General features: G+C 39.0%; 2 protein-coding genes across 2 annotated transcripts in view; one reads left to right on the top strand and one right to left on the bottom strand.

The window, feature by feature from the left end:
- Pif1 (Pif1 DNA helicase) overlaps positions 1-17,500 on the bottom strand; it is a 94,564-nt gene that overhangs the window by 67,386 nt on the left and 9,678 nt on the right. The window lies entirely within an intron of this gene.
- Positions 4,381-17,500, top strand: part of LOC137629251 (uncharacterized) — a 33,323-nt gene continuing 20,203 nt past the window's right edge. The window contains exon 1 of the mRNA XM_068360514.1: positions 4,381-5,740. Coding sequence (XP_068216615.1) covers positions 4,381-5,740 — 1,360 coding nt within the window. The remainder of the gene's footprint in view (positions 5,741-17,500) is intronic.

Raw genomic sequence — 17,500 nt, forward strand, 5'->3', positions numbered from 1 at the left:
ATTGCCAGATTATTTCGACTGGATTATCGTACAATAGCCTTGAAATTGTAGTTTTTCAACCAAAATTATTGTACATACTCACACGTGTCTACCCCTTTTCCTTTCATGGGTATACTGAGTTTTCTGTTAATTTGATAACTCGCCGAAGTTCTACCATTTGTTTTATATATATGTATGTTTATGTGTATATGTATATATATTTGTATATATATATATATATATATATATATATATATATATATATATATAAATATATCTATATATATATGTATATATATACATATACATACATATATATATATATATATATATATATATAAAATATATATATAAATATATATATATATATATATATAAATAAATATATGTATATATATACATATACATATATATATATATATATATATATATATAAATATATATATATATATATATATATATATATATATATAAATATATGTATATATAAATATATATATATATATACCGATATATATATATATATATATATATATATATATGTATATAGGCTATATATATATAGATATATATATATGTATATATATGTATATATATAAATATATATATATATATATATATATATATATATATATACATATATATATATATATATATATATATATATATATATATTTATATATATATGTATATGTATATATACAGATATATATATATATATATATATATATATATATATAAAATATATATATGTATATATATATATATATATATATATATATATATATATATATATGAGCCGTTACTAGTCCACTGCAGAACAAAGGCCTCGGACTTTTTTTTATCCACTTGCGTCTGTTTATGGTCTTTCTATGTCAGTTTGTCCCCGCAAATTTCCTTAGTTCGTCAATCCATCGTCTTCTCTTCCTTCCCCTGTTTCTTTTGTAAGTATTGGGGACCCATTCAGTTATATCTTATGAGAGAGAGAGAGAGAGAGAGAGAGAGAGAGAGAGAGAGAGAGAGAGAGAGAGAGAGAGAGAGAGAGAGAGAGAGAGTCTAGTTGCTGATTGTATTAACTGGGGGTAAATAATCCCTTAAGACAAATTGAATACTGACATAACATGACTTGTCATTACTTAAATTGATCAGTTGTAGCAGAAGCGATAATGAATAATGAGGGAATGAGGACACAAGACGAATTTAAATAATCATCACAGACACACACACACACACATTATTATCACAGAAATATTCAGACAAAGGGGTCTACAATAGGATGCAAATTACGAAACTACAAAGATTATTTTAATATTTTTTTAAATTGGCGATAGAACATTTTCAATAAACGTTTTAATCCGCGAAAAATGAGGTTTACTTACCGAGATAGAGATGTACGTAAAGGTAATCAATTCTTACTCCTTTCCTCTTCCTTCGTTTAATATTTATCATTATTTCTTCTTATTCCCCTTCTTTCCTTCCCTATTTTTTCCTGTACCCCAATTCTTTCGCAACAGCAGTAATTTCATCAGCACCCAAACCGGCTGATTGACAGGAGGCCTTCCCCTCCCCCCCCCCTCAGACCGTGGGAAAATGTGAGTCAATACTTCCACGACTCAGCCCAAGCGAAAGAATTGGATACAGGAAAAAATAGGGATTGATAGAAAAGGAATAAGAAACAATGATAAATATTGGTCATAGAGAGAGGAAAGTAGTAAGAATTGATTGCCTTTACGTACATCTCTATCTCGGTAAATAAACCTCACTTTTCGTGGATTAAAAAAGTTGACTGAAAAGTCACATCCGTCAATTTAAAAAGATATTAAAATCCTCTTCATAGTTTCGTAATTTACGTCCTATTGTAGACCCTCTTATCTGGATATTTCTAAGATAATAATGTGTGTGTGTGTTTGTGTGTGTCTGTGATGGATATCTAAATTCGTCTTGTGTCCTCATTCCCTCATTATTTATTATCGCTTCAGCTACAACTGATCAATTTAAGTAATGACAAGTCATGTTATGTCAGTATTTAATTTGTCTTAAGGAATTATTTACCTTCAGTTAATACAGTCAGTAACTACTCTCTCTCTCTCTCTCTCTCTCTCTCTCTCTCTCTCTCTCTCTCTCTCTCTCTCTCTCTCTCTCTCTCATAAAATATAACCGAATGGGTCCCTAGTAATTGCAAAACCAGCAGGGAAAGGAAGAGAAGACGATGGATTGGCGAACTAAGAAAATTTGCGGGTATAAACGGGCATAGAAAGACCATAAACAGATGTGAGTGGATAAAAAAAAGTCCGAGGCCTTTGTTCTGCAGTAGACTAGTAACGGCTGATATATATATATATATATATATATATATATATATATATATATATATATATATATATATATATATATATATATATATATATACAGTATATATATATATATATATATATATATATATATATATATATATATATACATATATATATATATATATATATATATATATATAGAGAGAGAGAGAGAGAGAGAGAGAGAGAGAGAGAGAGAGAGAGGAGAGAGAGAGAGAGAGAGAGAGAGTGAATATTACTTTCTGCGAATAAAGGGAAATAAAATATGAGCGGAAAACTCTCTCTCTCTCTCTCTCTCTCTCTCTCTCTCTCTCTCTCTCTCTCTCTCTCTCTCTCTCTCTCCTTTACACCGATCATTAGAATAGGAAAGAATTTCCATTAATGGAGTGAAAACGAATGAAGAATTAAGAAAGAAAACCTCGGAAAAAACAAGAGAATCGTCTTCAGCGTAAAATTTCTCCTGCTTTCCGCCTTTGAAGACATTTTGAAGATTCTTACCAGAGAGAGAGAAAGAGAGATACGGAAGGCGAACATTACATTCCGGGAATGAACGAAGATGAAATAAGAATGCTTCCAGAACGGTCTTCAGAGGGTTAGATTTGCCTCAGAAGCGTCTTAGCTGATAAATGTTACGATTTCCACATAAAGAAAACTATGAATAAATATTTCCTTTTGTTATGGTTTTTTTAATTCCTTTCGGTATATCTTTATCTTGTGGATTCTTTCTTTCTCTCTCTCTCTCTCTCTCTCTCTCTCTCTCTCTCTCTCTCTCTCTCTCTCTCTCTCTCTCTCTCTCTCTCTCTTCATACCTGAAGACATTTAGACTCCAGTTGAAGCCACAAGAGAATTTATTGTTCTCTCTCTCTCTCTCTCTCTCTCTCTCTCTCTCTCTCTCTCTCTCTCTCTCTCTCTCTCTCTCTCTCGGTCCTCAACTTGCTTTTTTTTTTTTTAAATAATGCTGAATTCAGGAAAGGTTTCGGTAATCATAAATATGGTTTTTAAAGTTTTTAAAGTATTTGGTGTGAATTTCGAAATGGAGGCAATGAAGAAAGCGGTAAGAATTCTCCTTAACGGAGGATGGCAATGGAGATCAGCTCTGGAGGAAGAGCTTGACTTGTGCGACGCGGCGCGTCGGAACCTGCAGGATTACAGGACCCAAAACAGTATGTGGCGGCGTCTGCATTCTGCCCTTGGGTACATCGGTTTATCGAACCTGGTTAGGTACGAGGAACCGAACCTGTCACCCTGCGACGGAACTCTGGTGGGCCTGGCGAGGGACATTGTCGGCGGCGAAGCAGCGGAGAAGGATGAGATTCTCCGTTTGGTCGACCAACATGTCCTTTGGCCGAAGATGGCCTTGCTCTTGGGCACAGCTGCCTTTGGCACTGCTGCCGTCGGAGCATTTTTCTTTTTCAGGTACCTGTGTGGAAGAAACGGAAAAGGAGGAGAGACTGTGAGAGATGAAGAGCTTTTGCAGAATCTTCTCGAGCAAATCGGAGAAACTACCCAGGAAGAGGGTGAATTTCTTCCAGCTGAAGGAATGTTCCAGGAAGAGCTGGAAGAGGGCGAATTTCTTCCAGCTGAAGGAATGTTCCAGGAAGAGCTGGAAGAGGGTGAATTTCTTTCAGCTGAAGGAATGTTCCAGGAAGAGCTGGAAGAGGGTGAATTTCTTTCAGCTGAAGGAATGTTCCAGGAAGAGCTGGAAGAGGGTGAATTTCTTCCAGCTGAAGGAATGTTCCAGGAAGAGCTGGAAGAGGATGAATTTCTTTCAGCTGAAGGAATGTTCCAGGAAGAGCTGGAAGAGGGCGAATTTCTTCCAGCTGAAGGAATGTTCCAGGAAGAGCTGGAAGAGGGTGAATTTCTTCCAGCTGAAGGAATGTTCCAGGAAGAGCTGGAAGAGGATGAATTTCTTTCAGCTGAAGGAATGTTCCAGGAAGAGCTGGAAGAGGATGAATTTCTTCCAGCTGAAGGAATGTTCCAGGAAGAGCTGGAAGAGGGTGAATTTCTTCCAGCTGAAGGAATGTTCCAGGAAGAGCTGGAAGAGGGCGAATTTCTTCCAGCTGAAGGAATGTTCCAGGAAGAGCTGGAAGAGGGTGAATTTCTTCCAGCTGAAGGAATGTTCCAGGAAGAGCTGGAAGAGGATGAATTTCTTTCAGCTGAAGGAATGTTCCAGGAAGAGCTGGAAGAGGGCGAATTTCTTCCAGCTGAAGGAGCTTTCCAGGATGAACTGGAAGATGAAATCGATCTTCCTGCTGAAGAAGAGGTCCAGTATGAAGTGGAAGATGAAATTGTTCTCCCTGTGGAAGAAAAAAGAGATGAACATACAGAGGAGAAGGAGGAAGAAGAAAGAGGAGAGAAACTAGATGAGGACAATCTAAAAGACGAAGAGTCTCTGCCTTTAGATTGGAAGGAATATAAAAATGTGAACAATGGATTGAATTGCGATCTGGCCGAGGTGGAAATGATAACTAAAACCTACATGTGCGTAGGTGGGAAAAGACTGGAAAATTATGAACTGGGAATTTTGCTGGAGCAAACCAGAGCGAAATTCGAGGAGGAAATGGCTGGATTGAGGGGTGAGATCTCTTCTCTAAATATTATCATTGAGGAGAGAGATAGTGTAATCTCTTCTCTAAATAATGTCATTGAGGAGAGAGATAGTGTAATCTCTTCTCTAAATAATGTCATTGAGGAGAGAGATAGTGTAATCTCTTCTCTAAATAATGTCATTGAGGGGAAAGAATTTGATATTTCTGAGGCAATGACAAAAGAAGGTAGTCTGAGTCATGAGAGGAGGCATAATCAGGTACTTCAAGAAGTACCTGAGAAGAAAGAGGAGGAGGAAGAGGAAAAAGAGATAAATTGCGAAGAAGATCAAGAGGTAACATCGGAGGAATCAAGAGAAGAAGAAGAGGAGGATAGAAGAACAAACACACCTTTTCCCATAACTGAAATCGAAGAGTCCCTTCCAGACACAATGAGTGAAACGGATAAAATAGTGCTCATGAATTGGATAGAACTCTGCCAAAAAGACCATCCACCTCACAAGATTCTGGGTTGCTCTGAAAATCCAACCAAAGAGGAGGCCTTGGCCGCCTATAATGGTAATTGTCAAACATGGGTTAACAGATATGGTAATTTTGACTACTGCACTGTCAAAGGCTGCGAGGGAGCCAGCATTATTCTTGAAAAGTTGGCAGAAAGTTATTTGCATCTGACCTGTTCACAGGAAAAACTTGCAATCATTGAAGAAATAATGAATCGTGGTTACGAAGATACGATGAGCAATGCCTGGCTCAGGATGAAGGACATCGATGTTGAAGAATTGATGGACCAAGAGGACCATGATATATCAGAAGTTAACCAGGGGACACAGACAACAATACAGAGTCCAGTTGAAGACAACTTCACCTGGAGAAGGGAGATAAGTAAGAAGAAAAGCAAGAAAAACATGAAAAAAAATAAAAAAGGCCATAAGATATATATTTGGAAAAATTACTAATCATTTGGAAGGATCAAAGGATTGGACTATGGAAGATGGAGAGAAAAAGGAACTTTTCTTTTTTGAGGAGGAAATATCCTTTGATGTAGAAGTACAAGCCTACATCATAGGCGTAAAAGTTCAGTGAAAAAAAAATAGAAAAAAAAAATAAAAATAAAAAAAAATAAAAAATAAAAAAACCCCAAAAATATATATGTATATATATTTTTCCACTTTTCATTTGAAATGAATATCTTTTAAAAGGAACATAAGTTATGATAAGTTCAATTTCGGTTTATTTTGTGAGGATAAGGAGACTCCGACAAGTTTTCCAGGACCAGAACTTCAAGATCTTCGCCCGGCTTGAGGAATGCAATGCTTAACTCTCCAGCTTGAACGATGCTTGGAATAATCTGGAGGACTGGCGCTGCTGATGGAAGAAATCTGGCAGATTCCAGTATGCTATGTACCTTGATGGGGTGTACAGGACCTTTGTCAAGTGTACAAATGGTCGGATATCTAGATCTATTCTTTTGGATACTAACCTTTGGGTGGTTCTGGGGGAATAATCTAGAAGACCGGCTCTGCAGAGGGAACGAGCTAGGATTCTTCTATTATGCAGTCTTGTCCTTATAGGTTGGCCCAAGATAGTTCAGCTGGGGAAGGAAGCTGCATCTCTGGTGAGATGCTCATCCAATGGCTGCTGATGGAGGACTGGGAGCAGAGTCACTTTTGGTCCTGAGGATGCTAGGCTTAATTGCCTGGCCTAGAAAAGCTTGACTTAATTGTCTGGCTTCATGTTTCTTGGATTAAAGGCTTGGCTTAATTGCCTAGCCTAGAGAAGCTTGGCTTAATTGTCTGGCTTCATGCTTTTTGGATTGAAGGCTTGGCTTAATTGCCTGGCCTAAAGAAGCTCGGCTTAATTGTCTGGCTTCATGCTTTTTGTATTAAAGACTTGGATTAATTGCCTGGCCTAAAGAAGCTCTGCTTAATTGTCTGGCTTCATGCTTTTTGGATTGAAGGCTTGGCTTAATTGCCTGGCCTAAAGAAGCTCGGCTTAATTGTCTGGCTTCATGCTTTTTGTATTAAAGACTTGGATTAATTGCCTGGCCTAAAGAAGCTCTGCTTAATTGTCTGGCTTCATGCTTTTTGGATTGAAGGCTTGGCTTAATTGCCTGGTCTAGAGAAGCTCGGCTTAATTATTTAGCTTCATGCTGCTTGGATTAAAGGCTTGGCTTAATTGCCTGGTCTAGAGAAGCTTGGCTTAATTGTCTGGCTTCATGCTTTTTGGATTGAAGGCTTGGCTTAAATGCCTGGTCTAGTGAAGCTTGGCTTAATTGTCTGGCTTCATGCTTTTTGGATTGAAGGCTTGGCTTAATTGTCTGGCCTAAAGAAGCTTGGCTTAATTGTCTAGCTTCATGCTTTTTGGATTGAAGACTTGGCTTAATTGCCTGGTCTAGAGAAGCTTGGCTTAATTGTCTGGCTTCATGCTTTTTGGATTGAAGGCTTGGCTTAAATGCCTGGTCTAGTGAAGCTTGGCTTAATTGTCTGGCTTCATGCTTTTTGGATTGAAGGCTTGGCTTAATTGTCTGGCCTAAAGAAGCTTGGCTTCATTGTCTAGCTTCATGCTTTTTGGATTGAAGACTTGGCTTAATTGCCTGGTCTAGAGAAGCTTGGCTTAATTGTCTGGCTTCATGCTGCTTGGATTAAAGGCTTGGCTTAATTGCCTGTTCTAGAGAAGCTTGGCTTAATTGTCTAGCTTCATGCTGCTTGGATTAAAGGCTTGGCTTAATTGCCTGGCCTAAAAAAGCTCAGCTTAATTGTCTGGCTTCATGCTTTTTGGATTGAAGGCTTGGCTTAAATGTCTGGTCTAAAGAAGCTTGGCTTAATTGTCTGGCTTAATGCTTTTTGGATTGAAGGCTTAGCTTAATTGCCTGGTCTAGAGAAGCTTGGCTTAATTGTCTGGCTTCATGTTTTTTGGATTAAAGGCTTGGCTTAATTGCCTGGTCTAAAGAAGCTTGGCTTAATTGTCTAGCTTCATGCTGCTTGGATTAAAGGCTTGGCTTAATTGCCTGGTCTAGAGAAGCTTGGCTTAATTGTCTGGCTTCATGCTTTTTGGATTAAAGACTTGGCTTAATTGCCTGGCTTAAAGAAGCTCGGTTTAATTGTCTGGGCTTCATGCTGCTTGGATTGAAGGCTTGGCTTAATTGCCTGGTCTAGAGAAGCTTGGCTTAATTGTCTGGCTTCATGTTTTTTGGATTAAAGGCTTGGCTTAATTGCCTGGTCTAAAGAAGCTTGGCTTAATTGTCTAGCTTCATGCTGCTTGGATTAAAGGCTTGGCTTAATTGCCTGGTCTAGAGAAGCTTGGCTTAATTGTCTGGCTTCATGCTTTTTGGATTGAAGGCTTGGCTTAATTGCCTGGCCTAAAGAAGGTCGGCTTAATTGTCTGGCTTCATGCTTTTTGTATTAAAGACTTGGATTAATTGCCTGGCCTAAAGAAGCTCTGCTTAATTGTCTGGCTTCATGCGTTTTGGATTGAAGGCTTGGCTTAATTGCCTGGTCTAGAGAAGCTCTGCTTAATTGTCTGGCTTCATACTTTTTTGATTAAAGGCTTGGCTTAATTGCCTGGTCTAGAGAAGCTTGGCTTAATTGTCTGGCTTCATGCTTTTTGGATTGAAGGCTTGGCTTAATTACCTGGTCTAGAGAAGCTTGGCTTAATTGTCTGGCTTCATGCTTTTTGGATTAAAGACTTGGCTTAATTGCCTGGTCTAGAGAAGCTTGGCTTAATTATCTAGCTTCATGCTGCTTGGATTAAAGACTTGGCTTAATTTCCAGGCATAGAGAAGCTTGGCTTAATTGTCTGGCTTTATGCTGCTTGGATTAAAGACTTGGCTTAATTGCCTGGTCTAGAGAAGCTTGGCTTAATTGTCTGGCTTCATGCTTTTTGGATTAAAGGTTTGGCTTAATTGTCTGGCCTAAAGAAGCTTGGCTTAATTGTCTGGCTTCATGCTTTTTGGATTAAAGACTTGGCTTAATTGCCTGGTCTAGAGAAGCTCGGCTTAATTGTCTGGCTTCATGCTGCTTGGATTGAAGGCTTGGCTTAATTGCCTGGTCTAGAGAAGCTTGGCTTAATTGTCTGGCTTCATGCTTTTTGGATGGAAGGTTTGGCTTAATTGTCTGGCCTAAAGAAGCTTGGCTTAATTGTCTGGCTTCATGCTTTTTTGATTAAAGGCTTGGCTTAATTGTCTGGCCTAAAGAAGCTTGGCTTAATTGTCTAGCTTCATGCTTTTTGGATTGAAGGCTTGGCTTAATTGCCTGGCCTAAAGAAGCTCGGCTTAATTGTCTGGCTTCATGCTTTTTGGATTAAAGGCTTGGCTTAATTGTCTGGTCTAGAGAAGCTTGGCTTAATTGTCTGGCTTCATGCTGCTTGGATTGAAGGATTGGCTTAATTGCCTGGTCTAGAGAAGCTTGGCTTAATTGTCTGGCTTCATGCTTTTTGGATTAAAGACTTGGCTTAATTGCCTGGCTTAAAGAAGCTCGGTTTAATTGTCTGGCTTCATGCTGCTTGGATTGAAGGCTTGGCTTAAATGTCTGGCCTAAAGAAGCTTGGCTTAATTGTCTGGCTTCATGCTTTTTGGATTGAAGACTTGGCTTAATTACCTGGTCTAGAGAAGCTTGGCTTAATTGTCTGGCTTCATGCTTTTTGGATTAAAGACTTGGCTTAATTGCCTGGTCTAGAGAAGCTTGGCTTGATTATCTAGCTTCATGCTGCTTGGATTAAAGACTTGGCTTAATTTCCAGGCATAGAGAAGCTTGGCTTAATTGTCTGGCTTTATGCTGCTTGGATTAAAGACGGCTTAATTGCCTGGTCTAGAGAAGCTTGGCTTAATTGTCTGGCTTCATGCTTTTTGGATTAAAGACTTGGCTTAATTGCCTGGCTTAAAGAAGCTCGGTTTAATTGTCTGGCTTCATGCTGCTTGGATTGAAGGCTTGGCTTAAATGTCTGGCCTAAAGAAGCTTGGCTTAATTGTCTGGCTTCATGCTTTTTGGATTGAAGACTTGGCTTAATTACCTGGTCTAGAGAAGCTTGGCTTAATTGTCTGGCTTCATGCTTTTTGGATTAAAGACTTGGCTTAATTGCCTGGTCTAGAGAAGCTTGGCTTGATTATCTAGCTTCATGCTGCTTGGATTAAAGACTTGGCTTAATTTCCAGGCATAGAGAAGCTTGGCTTAATTGTCTGGCTTCATGCTTTTTGGATTAAAGGTTTGGCTTAATTGTCTGGGCTAAAGAAGCTTGGCTTAATTGTCTGGCTTCATGCTTTTTGGATTAAAGACTTGGCTTAATTGCCTGGTCTAGAGAAGCTCGGCTTAATTGTCTGGCTTCATGCTGCTTGGATTGAAGGCTTGGCTTAATTGCCTGGTCTAGAGAAGCTTGGCTTAAATGTCTGGCTTCATGCTTTTTGGATGGAAGGCTTGGCTTAATTGTCTGGCCTAAAGAAGCTTGGCTTAATTGTCTGGCTTCATGCTTTTTTGATTAAAGGCTTGGCTTAATTGTCTGGCCTAAAGAAGCTTGGCTTAATTGTCTAGCTTCATGCTTTTTGGATTGAAGACTTGGCTTAATTGCCTGGCCTAAAGAAGCCCGGCTTAATTGTCTGGCTTCATGCTTTTTGGATTAAAGGCTTGGCTTAATTGTCTGGTCTAGAGAAGCTTGGCTTAATTGTCTGGCTTCATGCTGCTTGGATTGAAGGCTTGGCTTAATTGCCTGGTCTAGAGAAGCTTGGCTTAATTGTCTGGCTTCATGCTTTTTGGATTGAAGGCTTGGCTTAATTGTCTGGCCTAAAGAAATTCGGCTTAATTGTCTGGCTTCATGCTTTTTGGATTAAAGGCTTGGCTTAATTGTCTGGTCTAGAGAAGCTTGGCTTAATTGTCTGGCTTCATGCTGCATGGATTGAAGGCTTGGCTTAATTGCCTGGTCTAAAGAAGCTTGGCTTAATTGTCTGGCTTCATGCTTTTTGGATTAAAGGCTTGGCTTAATTGCCTGGTCTAAAGAAGCTTGGCATAATTGTCTAGCTTCATGCTGCTTGGATTAAAGGCTTGGCTTAATTGCCTGGTCTAGAGAAGCTTGGCTTAATTGTCTGGCTTCATGCTGCTTGGATTAAAGGCTTGGCTTAATTGCCTGGTCTAGAGAAGCTTGGCTTAATTGTCTGGCTTCATGCTTTTTGGATTGAAGGCTTGGCTTAATTGTCTGGCCTAGAGAAGCTCGGCTTAATTGTCTGGCTTCATGCTTTTTGGATTGAAGGCTTGGCTTAATTGCCTGGTCTAGAGAAGCTTGGCTTAATTGTCTGGCTTCATGCTTTTTGGATTGAAGGCTTGGCTTAATTTTCTGGCCTGAAGAAGCTTGGCTTAATTGTATGGCTTCATGCTTTTTTGATTAAAGGCTTGGCTTAATTGCCTGGTCTAGAGAAGCTTGGCTTAATTATCTAGCTTCATGCTGCTTGGATTAAAGACTTGGCTTAATTGCCAGGCATAGAGAAGCTTGGCTTAATTGTCTGGCTTTATGCTGCTTGGATTAAAGACTTGGCTTAATTGCCTGGTCTAGAGAAGCTTGGTTTAATTGTCTGGCTTCATGCCGCTTGGATTGAAGGCTTGGCTTAATTGCCTGGTCAAGAGAAGCTTGGCTTAATTGTCTGGCTTCATGCTTTTTGGATTGAAGGCTTGGCTTAATTGTCTGGCCTACAGAAGCTTGGCTTAATTGTCTGGCTTCATGCTTTTTGGATTGAAGGCTTGGCTTAATTGCCTGGTCAAGAGAAGCTTGGCTTAATTGTCTGGCTTCATGCTTTTTGGATTGAAGGCTTGGCTTAATTGTCTGGCCTAGAGAAGCTTGGCTTAATTGTCTGGCTTCATGCTTTTTCGATTGAAGGCCTGGCTTAATTGTCTGGCCTAAAGAAGCTTGGCTTAATTGTCTGGCTTCATGCTTTTTGGATTGAAGGCTTGGCTTAATTGCCTGGTCAAGAGAAGCTTGGCTTAATTGTCTGGCTTCATGCTTTTTGGATTGAAGGCTTGGCTTAATTGTCTGGCCTAGAGAAGCTTGGCTTAATTGTCTGGCTTCATGCTTTTTCGATTGAAGGCCTGGCTTAATTGTCTGGCCTAAAGAAGCTTGGCTTAATTGTCTGGCTTCATGCTTTTTGGATTGAAGGCTTGGCTTAATTGCCTGGTCAAGAGAAGCTTGGCTTAATTGTCTGGCTTCATGCCGCTTGGATTGAAGGCTTAGCTTAATTGCCTGGTCTAGAGAAGCTTGGCTTAATTGTCTGGTTTCATGCTTTTTGGATTGAAGGCTTGGCTTAATTGTCTGGCCTAAAGAAGCTTGGCTTAATTGTCTGGCTTCATGCTTTTTGGATTGAAGGCCTGGCTTAATTGTCTGGCCTAAAGAAGCTCTGCTTAGTTGTCTGGCTTCATGCTTTTTGGATTGAAGGCTTGGCTTAATAGCCTGGTCTAGAGAAGCTTGGCTTTATTGTCTGGCTTCATGCTGCTTGGATTAAAGACTTGGCTTAATTGCCTGGTCTAGAGAAGCTTGGCTTAATTGTCTGGCTTCATGCTTTTTGGATTGAAGGCCTGGCTTAATTGTCTGGCCTAAAGAAGCTCGGCTTAATTGTCTGGCTTCATGCTTTTTGGATTGAAGGCTTGGCTTAATTGCCTGGTCTAGAGAAGCTCAGCTTAATTGTCTGGCTTCATGCTTTTTGGATTGAAGGCTTGGCTTAATTGCCTGGTCTAGAGAAGCTCGGCTTAATTGTCTGGCTTCATGCTTTTTGGATTGAAGGCTTGGCTTAATTGCCTGGTCTAGAGAAGCTTGGCTTAATTGTCTAGCTTCATGCTGCTTGGATTAAAGACTTGGCTTAATTGCCTGGTCTAGAGAAGCTTGGCTTAATTGTCTGGCTTCATGCTTTTTGGATTAAAGACTTGGCTTAATTGCCTGGTCTAGAGAAGCTTGGCTTAATTGTCTGGCTTCATGCTTTTTGGATTAAAGACTTGGCTTAAAATCCTGGTCTAGAGAAGCTTGGCTTAATTGTCTGGCTTCATGCTTTTTGGATTAAAGACTTGGCTTAATTGCCTGGTCTAGAGAAGCTTAGCTTAATTGTCTGGCTTCATGCTTTTTGGATTAAAGACTTGGCTTAATTGCCTGGTCTAGAGAAGCTTGGCTTAATTGTCTAGCTTCAGGCTTTTTGGATTAAAGACTTGGCTTAATTACCTGGTCTAGAGAAGCTCGGCTTAATTGTCTGGCTTCATGCTTTTTGGATTGAAGGCTTGGCTTAATAGCCTGGTCTAGAGAAGCTTGGCTTTATTGTCTGGCTTCATGCTGCTTGGATTAAAGACTTGGCTTAATTGCTTGGTCTAGAGAAGCTTGGCTTAATTGTCTGGCTTCATGCTTTTTGGATTGAAGGCTTGGCTTAATTGCCTGGTCTAGAGAAGCTCGGCTTAATTGTCTGGCTTCATGCTTTTTGGATTGAAGGCTTGGCTTAATTGCCTGGTCTAGAGAAGCTTGGCTTAATTGTCGAGCTTCATGCTGCTTGGATTAAAGACTTGGCTTAATTGCCTGGTCTAGAGAAGCTTGGCTTAATTGTCTGGCTTCATGCTTTTTGGATGGAAGGCTTGGCTTAATTGCCTGGTCTAGAGAAGCTTGGCTTAATTGTCTAGCTTCATGCTGCTTGGATTAAAGACTTGGCTTAATTGCCTGGTCTAGAGAAGCTTGGCTTAATTGTCTAGCTTCATGCTTTTTGGATTAAAGACTTGGCTTAATTGCCTGGTCTAGAGAAGCTTGGCTTAATTGTCTAGCTTCATGCTTTTTGGATTAAAGGCTTGGCTTAATTGCCTGGTCTAGAGAAGCTCGGCTTAATTGTCTGGCTTCATGCTTTTTGGATTGAAGGCTTGGCTTAATTGCCTGGTCTAGAGAAGCTCGGCTTAATTGTCTGGCTTCATGCTTTTTGGATTGAAGGCTTGGCTTAATTGCCTGGTCTAGAGAAGCTTGGCTTAATTGTCTAGCTTCATGCTGCTTGGATTAAAGACTTGGCTTAATTGCCTGGTCTAGAGAAGCTTGGCTTAATTGTCTAGCTTCATGCTTTTTGGATTAAAGACTTGGCTTAATTGCCTGGTCTAGAGAAGCTTGGCTTAATTGTCTGGCTTCATGCTTTTTGGATTAAAGACTTGGCTTAAAATCCTGGTCTAGAGAAGCTTGGCTTAATTGTCTGGCTTCATGCTTTTTGGATTAAAGACTTGGCTTAATTGCCTGGTCTAGAGAAGCTTAGCCTAATTGTCTGGCTTCATGCTTTTTGGATTAAAGACTTGGCTTAATTGCCTGGTCTAGAGAAGCTTGGCTTAATTGTCTAGCTTCAGGCTTTTTGGATTAAAGACTTGGCTTAATTACCTGGTCTAGAGAAGCTCGGTTTAATTGTCTGGCTTCATGCTGCTCGGATTGAAGGCTTGGCTTAATTGTCTGGCTTCATGCTGCTTGGATTAAAGGCTTGGCTTAATTGCCCGGCCTAAAGAAGCTTGGCTTAAATGTCTGGCTTCATGCTGCTTGGATTGAAGGCTTGGCTTAATTGTCTGGCTTCATGCTGCTTGGATTAAAGGCTTGGCTTAATTGCCTGGCCTAAAGAAGCTTGGTTTAATTGCCTAGCTTCATGCTTTTTGGATTGAAGGCTTGGCTTAATTGTCTGGCTTCATGCTGCTTGGATTAAAGGCTTGGCTTAATTGCCCGGCCTAAAGAAGTTTGGCTTAATTGCCTAGCTTCATGCTGCTTGGATTAAATGAGGTAGTGGTGAGGAGGGTCGTGGGAACCTTGCTGGCTTCTATCTTTCTCATAATTGGAAGTTGGCAGAACCCACCTGATGAGCCCTTTGGTAAGGGCGAAACCCTTATATGGTGTGTTTTAATTCAAAATACTATATATATATATATATATATATATATATATATATATATATATATATATATATATATATATGTATATATATATAGTTATCTATGTAAATATCTACCACAATGGTATTTAATACCGATTTGTACCTCTGGGAGTGTATATCCACTGGAAATTTATTCATTATAAATGCTCCTGGATGAACAAGGAATCGAACTTATACCCTGAGCCGAAATAATGTCCGCAGGGACGGCTTTACCAATCGTAAAGTCGTCCCTGCAGGCATTGTTTCGGCTCAGGGCATAGGTTCGAATCCTTACTCGACCAGAAGCATTTATCAAAAATTAATTTCCATAGGATATACACTCCAATGGGTAGAATTCGGTATTGAATACCATTATGGTTGATTATTATCATTATCACTATTAGCTAAGCTACAACCCTTAGAATATTTTAAATATATGTAATAAAATCATGAGAATAATCTTATCTTTTCTCTTTCAACAGGAAAAGCGAACTGTCACAGCTTCAGACTCCTGACATTGGGTGGTGAGTACAGGACAAGTAATATTTTGTAGTGTTTTGTAATAACTCTTACCTGAAGACTTTTAATTGAACACTTTCTTTTTATTCTTCTTAGTGTAGGTAGTAGTAGAATAGAGAGAGAGAGAGAGAGAGAGAGAGAGAGAGAGAGAGAGAGAGAGAGAGAGAGAGAGAGAGAGAGAGAGAGAGAGAGAGAGAGTACCATTTGCAAGAAACAGATAAGGTTTGAAGTAAAGACAAGATGGTTTAATTTGTTAAAAAGGCATATGCCACTTCAGACAGACTTAAGAAAGCAACCTTATTGCTCCTTATTATAAGGACCATTATAGCTCGGAGATTGAAACATATTACACTCGTCTTTTCATTTTTTTTTTTTTTTGCATCATAAATATCACATCAAGCAATCTACTGAAGCTTTGATTCTCTCTCTCTCTCTCTCTCTCTCTCTCTCTCTCTCTCTCTCTCTCTCTCTCTCTCTCTCTCTCTCTCTCTCTCTCTCTCATTTACCCCCAAGGTATACAGTATTCTTGTTGACATATGCTGTTATGAATATGTATCACTAACGCGAGTGGTTTCCTTATTTCCTTTCCTCACTGGGCTATTTTTCCCTGTTGAAGCCCTTGGTCATAATTATAGCCTCTTGTTTTTCCAACTAGGGTTGTAGCTTAGCTAGTAATAATAATAATAATAATAATAATAATAATAATAATAATAATAATAATGTCCCAATTTTCAAGTTGCTTACAAACACTACGTATGAAGACTGCAGTATCCTTGTAGAGTTCCTATCCAATCTGTTGATAATACAATTCCAAAATGCTAATATTTGAACATCTGAAACCTAATCTACGAACATAAACCTCATGACAAAATCTGTGGAAATTGGTTGGCCTTTCAGGAAGATTCTTAAGTCAGTCACTGGGGCCTGGGAGGCCGTTCAATAGCTCTGTGAAACTGGAGGAAACTCTGCAGTTGTTGTATGAAATGAAGTCAAATGATTGGACACCAAGATGCAAGAAATGAAATGGAGACTGAAGTATAGTTCAAGGTTAAAATTTAGGTTCAGAAAAGGGTCGAAATGACAATGCAAACACATTTAAGTAATGCCTACAGTACTCCTGCTTTAGGTGCATTGGTGGCATTGTTCCTCCCTATGGAGAATGTGGCACTAAAATAGCTTTAATTAGGGTACTTTATACTTGCTGATTGGGCTTTCACCCTTCACAGCCTATATATAGACATAAGCAAGAGAATACAAGTTTGATGGGGAAGTAAAATCTCAAGAGTCACTTCCTGATAACAGTCAGGATATTATGTTCACAGCCTTCTGTAGGGATTTAGATATATCAACTGGGAAGACCATAGTCTTCGTATAACAGATATAGAAAAGGCTACTCTAACTCAGCAATTTATCCAGTTCAGGTGTTTTTGGAATTTTTCGGAGATATTATAAACAGAATACCTGTTCATCTGCATTGTTATTGTTATCATTGCTAGTTAAGCTACAACCCTAGTTGGAAAAGCAAGATGCTAAAAATCCAAGGGCTCCAACAGAGAAAATAACCAAGAAAGGAAAGGAAATAAGGAAACAGATTGAATAGTGTGCCTAAGTGTACCCCAAAACAAAAGGACTAAAAGTCCAGTTTCAAACTAGAAAAACAAAAGTTACCCTCAGGACACGCTGAGCTTCCAACGTTTGAAACAAGAAAAGTAGGCTTCAGTTTCTTTAACTAGAGCCTCAATACTTGGCAAATGGAATCTTATCACAGATATGGCAGAAGAAAAAAACAATTCATGTATGGAGAACTGTCATGGGGAGCAGCAAACCAGGCCGTAATGATGTGTGATATCATGAAGTCAAATAAATAAATAGATAAATAGTTATTATCATGATTATTATTATTGATTTTAGTACTGTTATCATAATGATTAGAGAATCGCAATAAAAACAGAGCGTTACTCAAGCTTACCAATTTCAGTCCTCTGAGCGTGTTTTGGTGTGAAATGACAAGCAATTCTTTCCTCAGATTCGAGTCACGCTTCTGATTCTCATGATATATATATATATATATATATGTGTGTGTGTGTGTGTGTGTATCTCTGTGTGTGAGTATATGTATATATGTATATGTATATGTATATATATGTAAATATATATATATATATGCGTGTATGTCTCTGTATGTGAGTATATATATATATATATATGTGTGTGTGTGTGTGTGTATCTCTGTGTGTGAGTATATGTATATA

This window comes from Palaemon carinicauda, chromosome 37 (assembly GCF_036898095.1).
Source record: "Palaemon carinicauda isolate YSFRI2023 chromosome 37, ASM3689809v2, whole genome shotgun sequence".
NCBI lineage: Eukaryota > Metazoa > Arthropoda > Malacostraca > Decapoda > Palaemonidae > Palaemon > Palaemon carinicauda.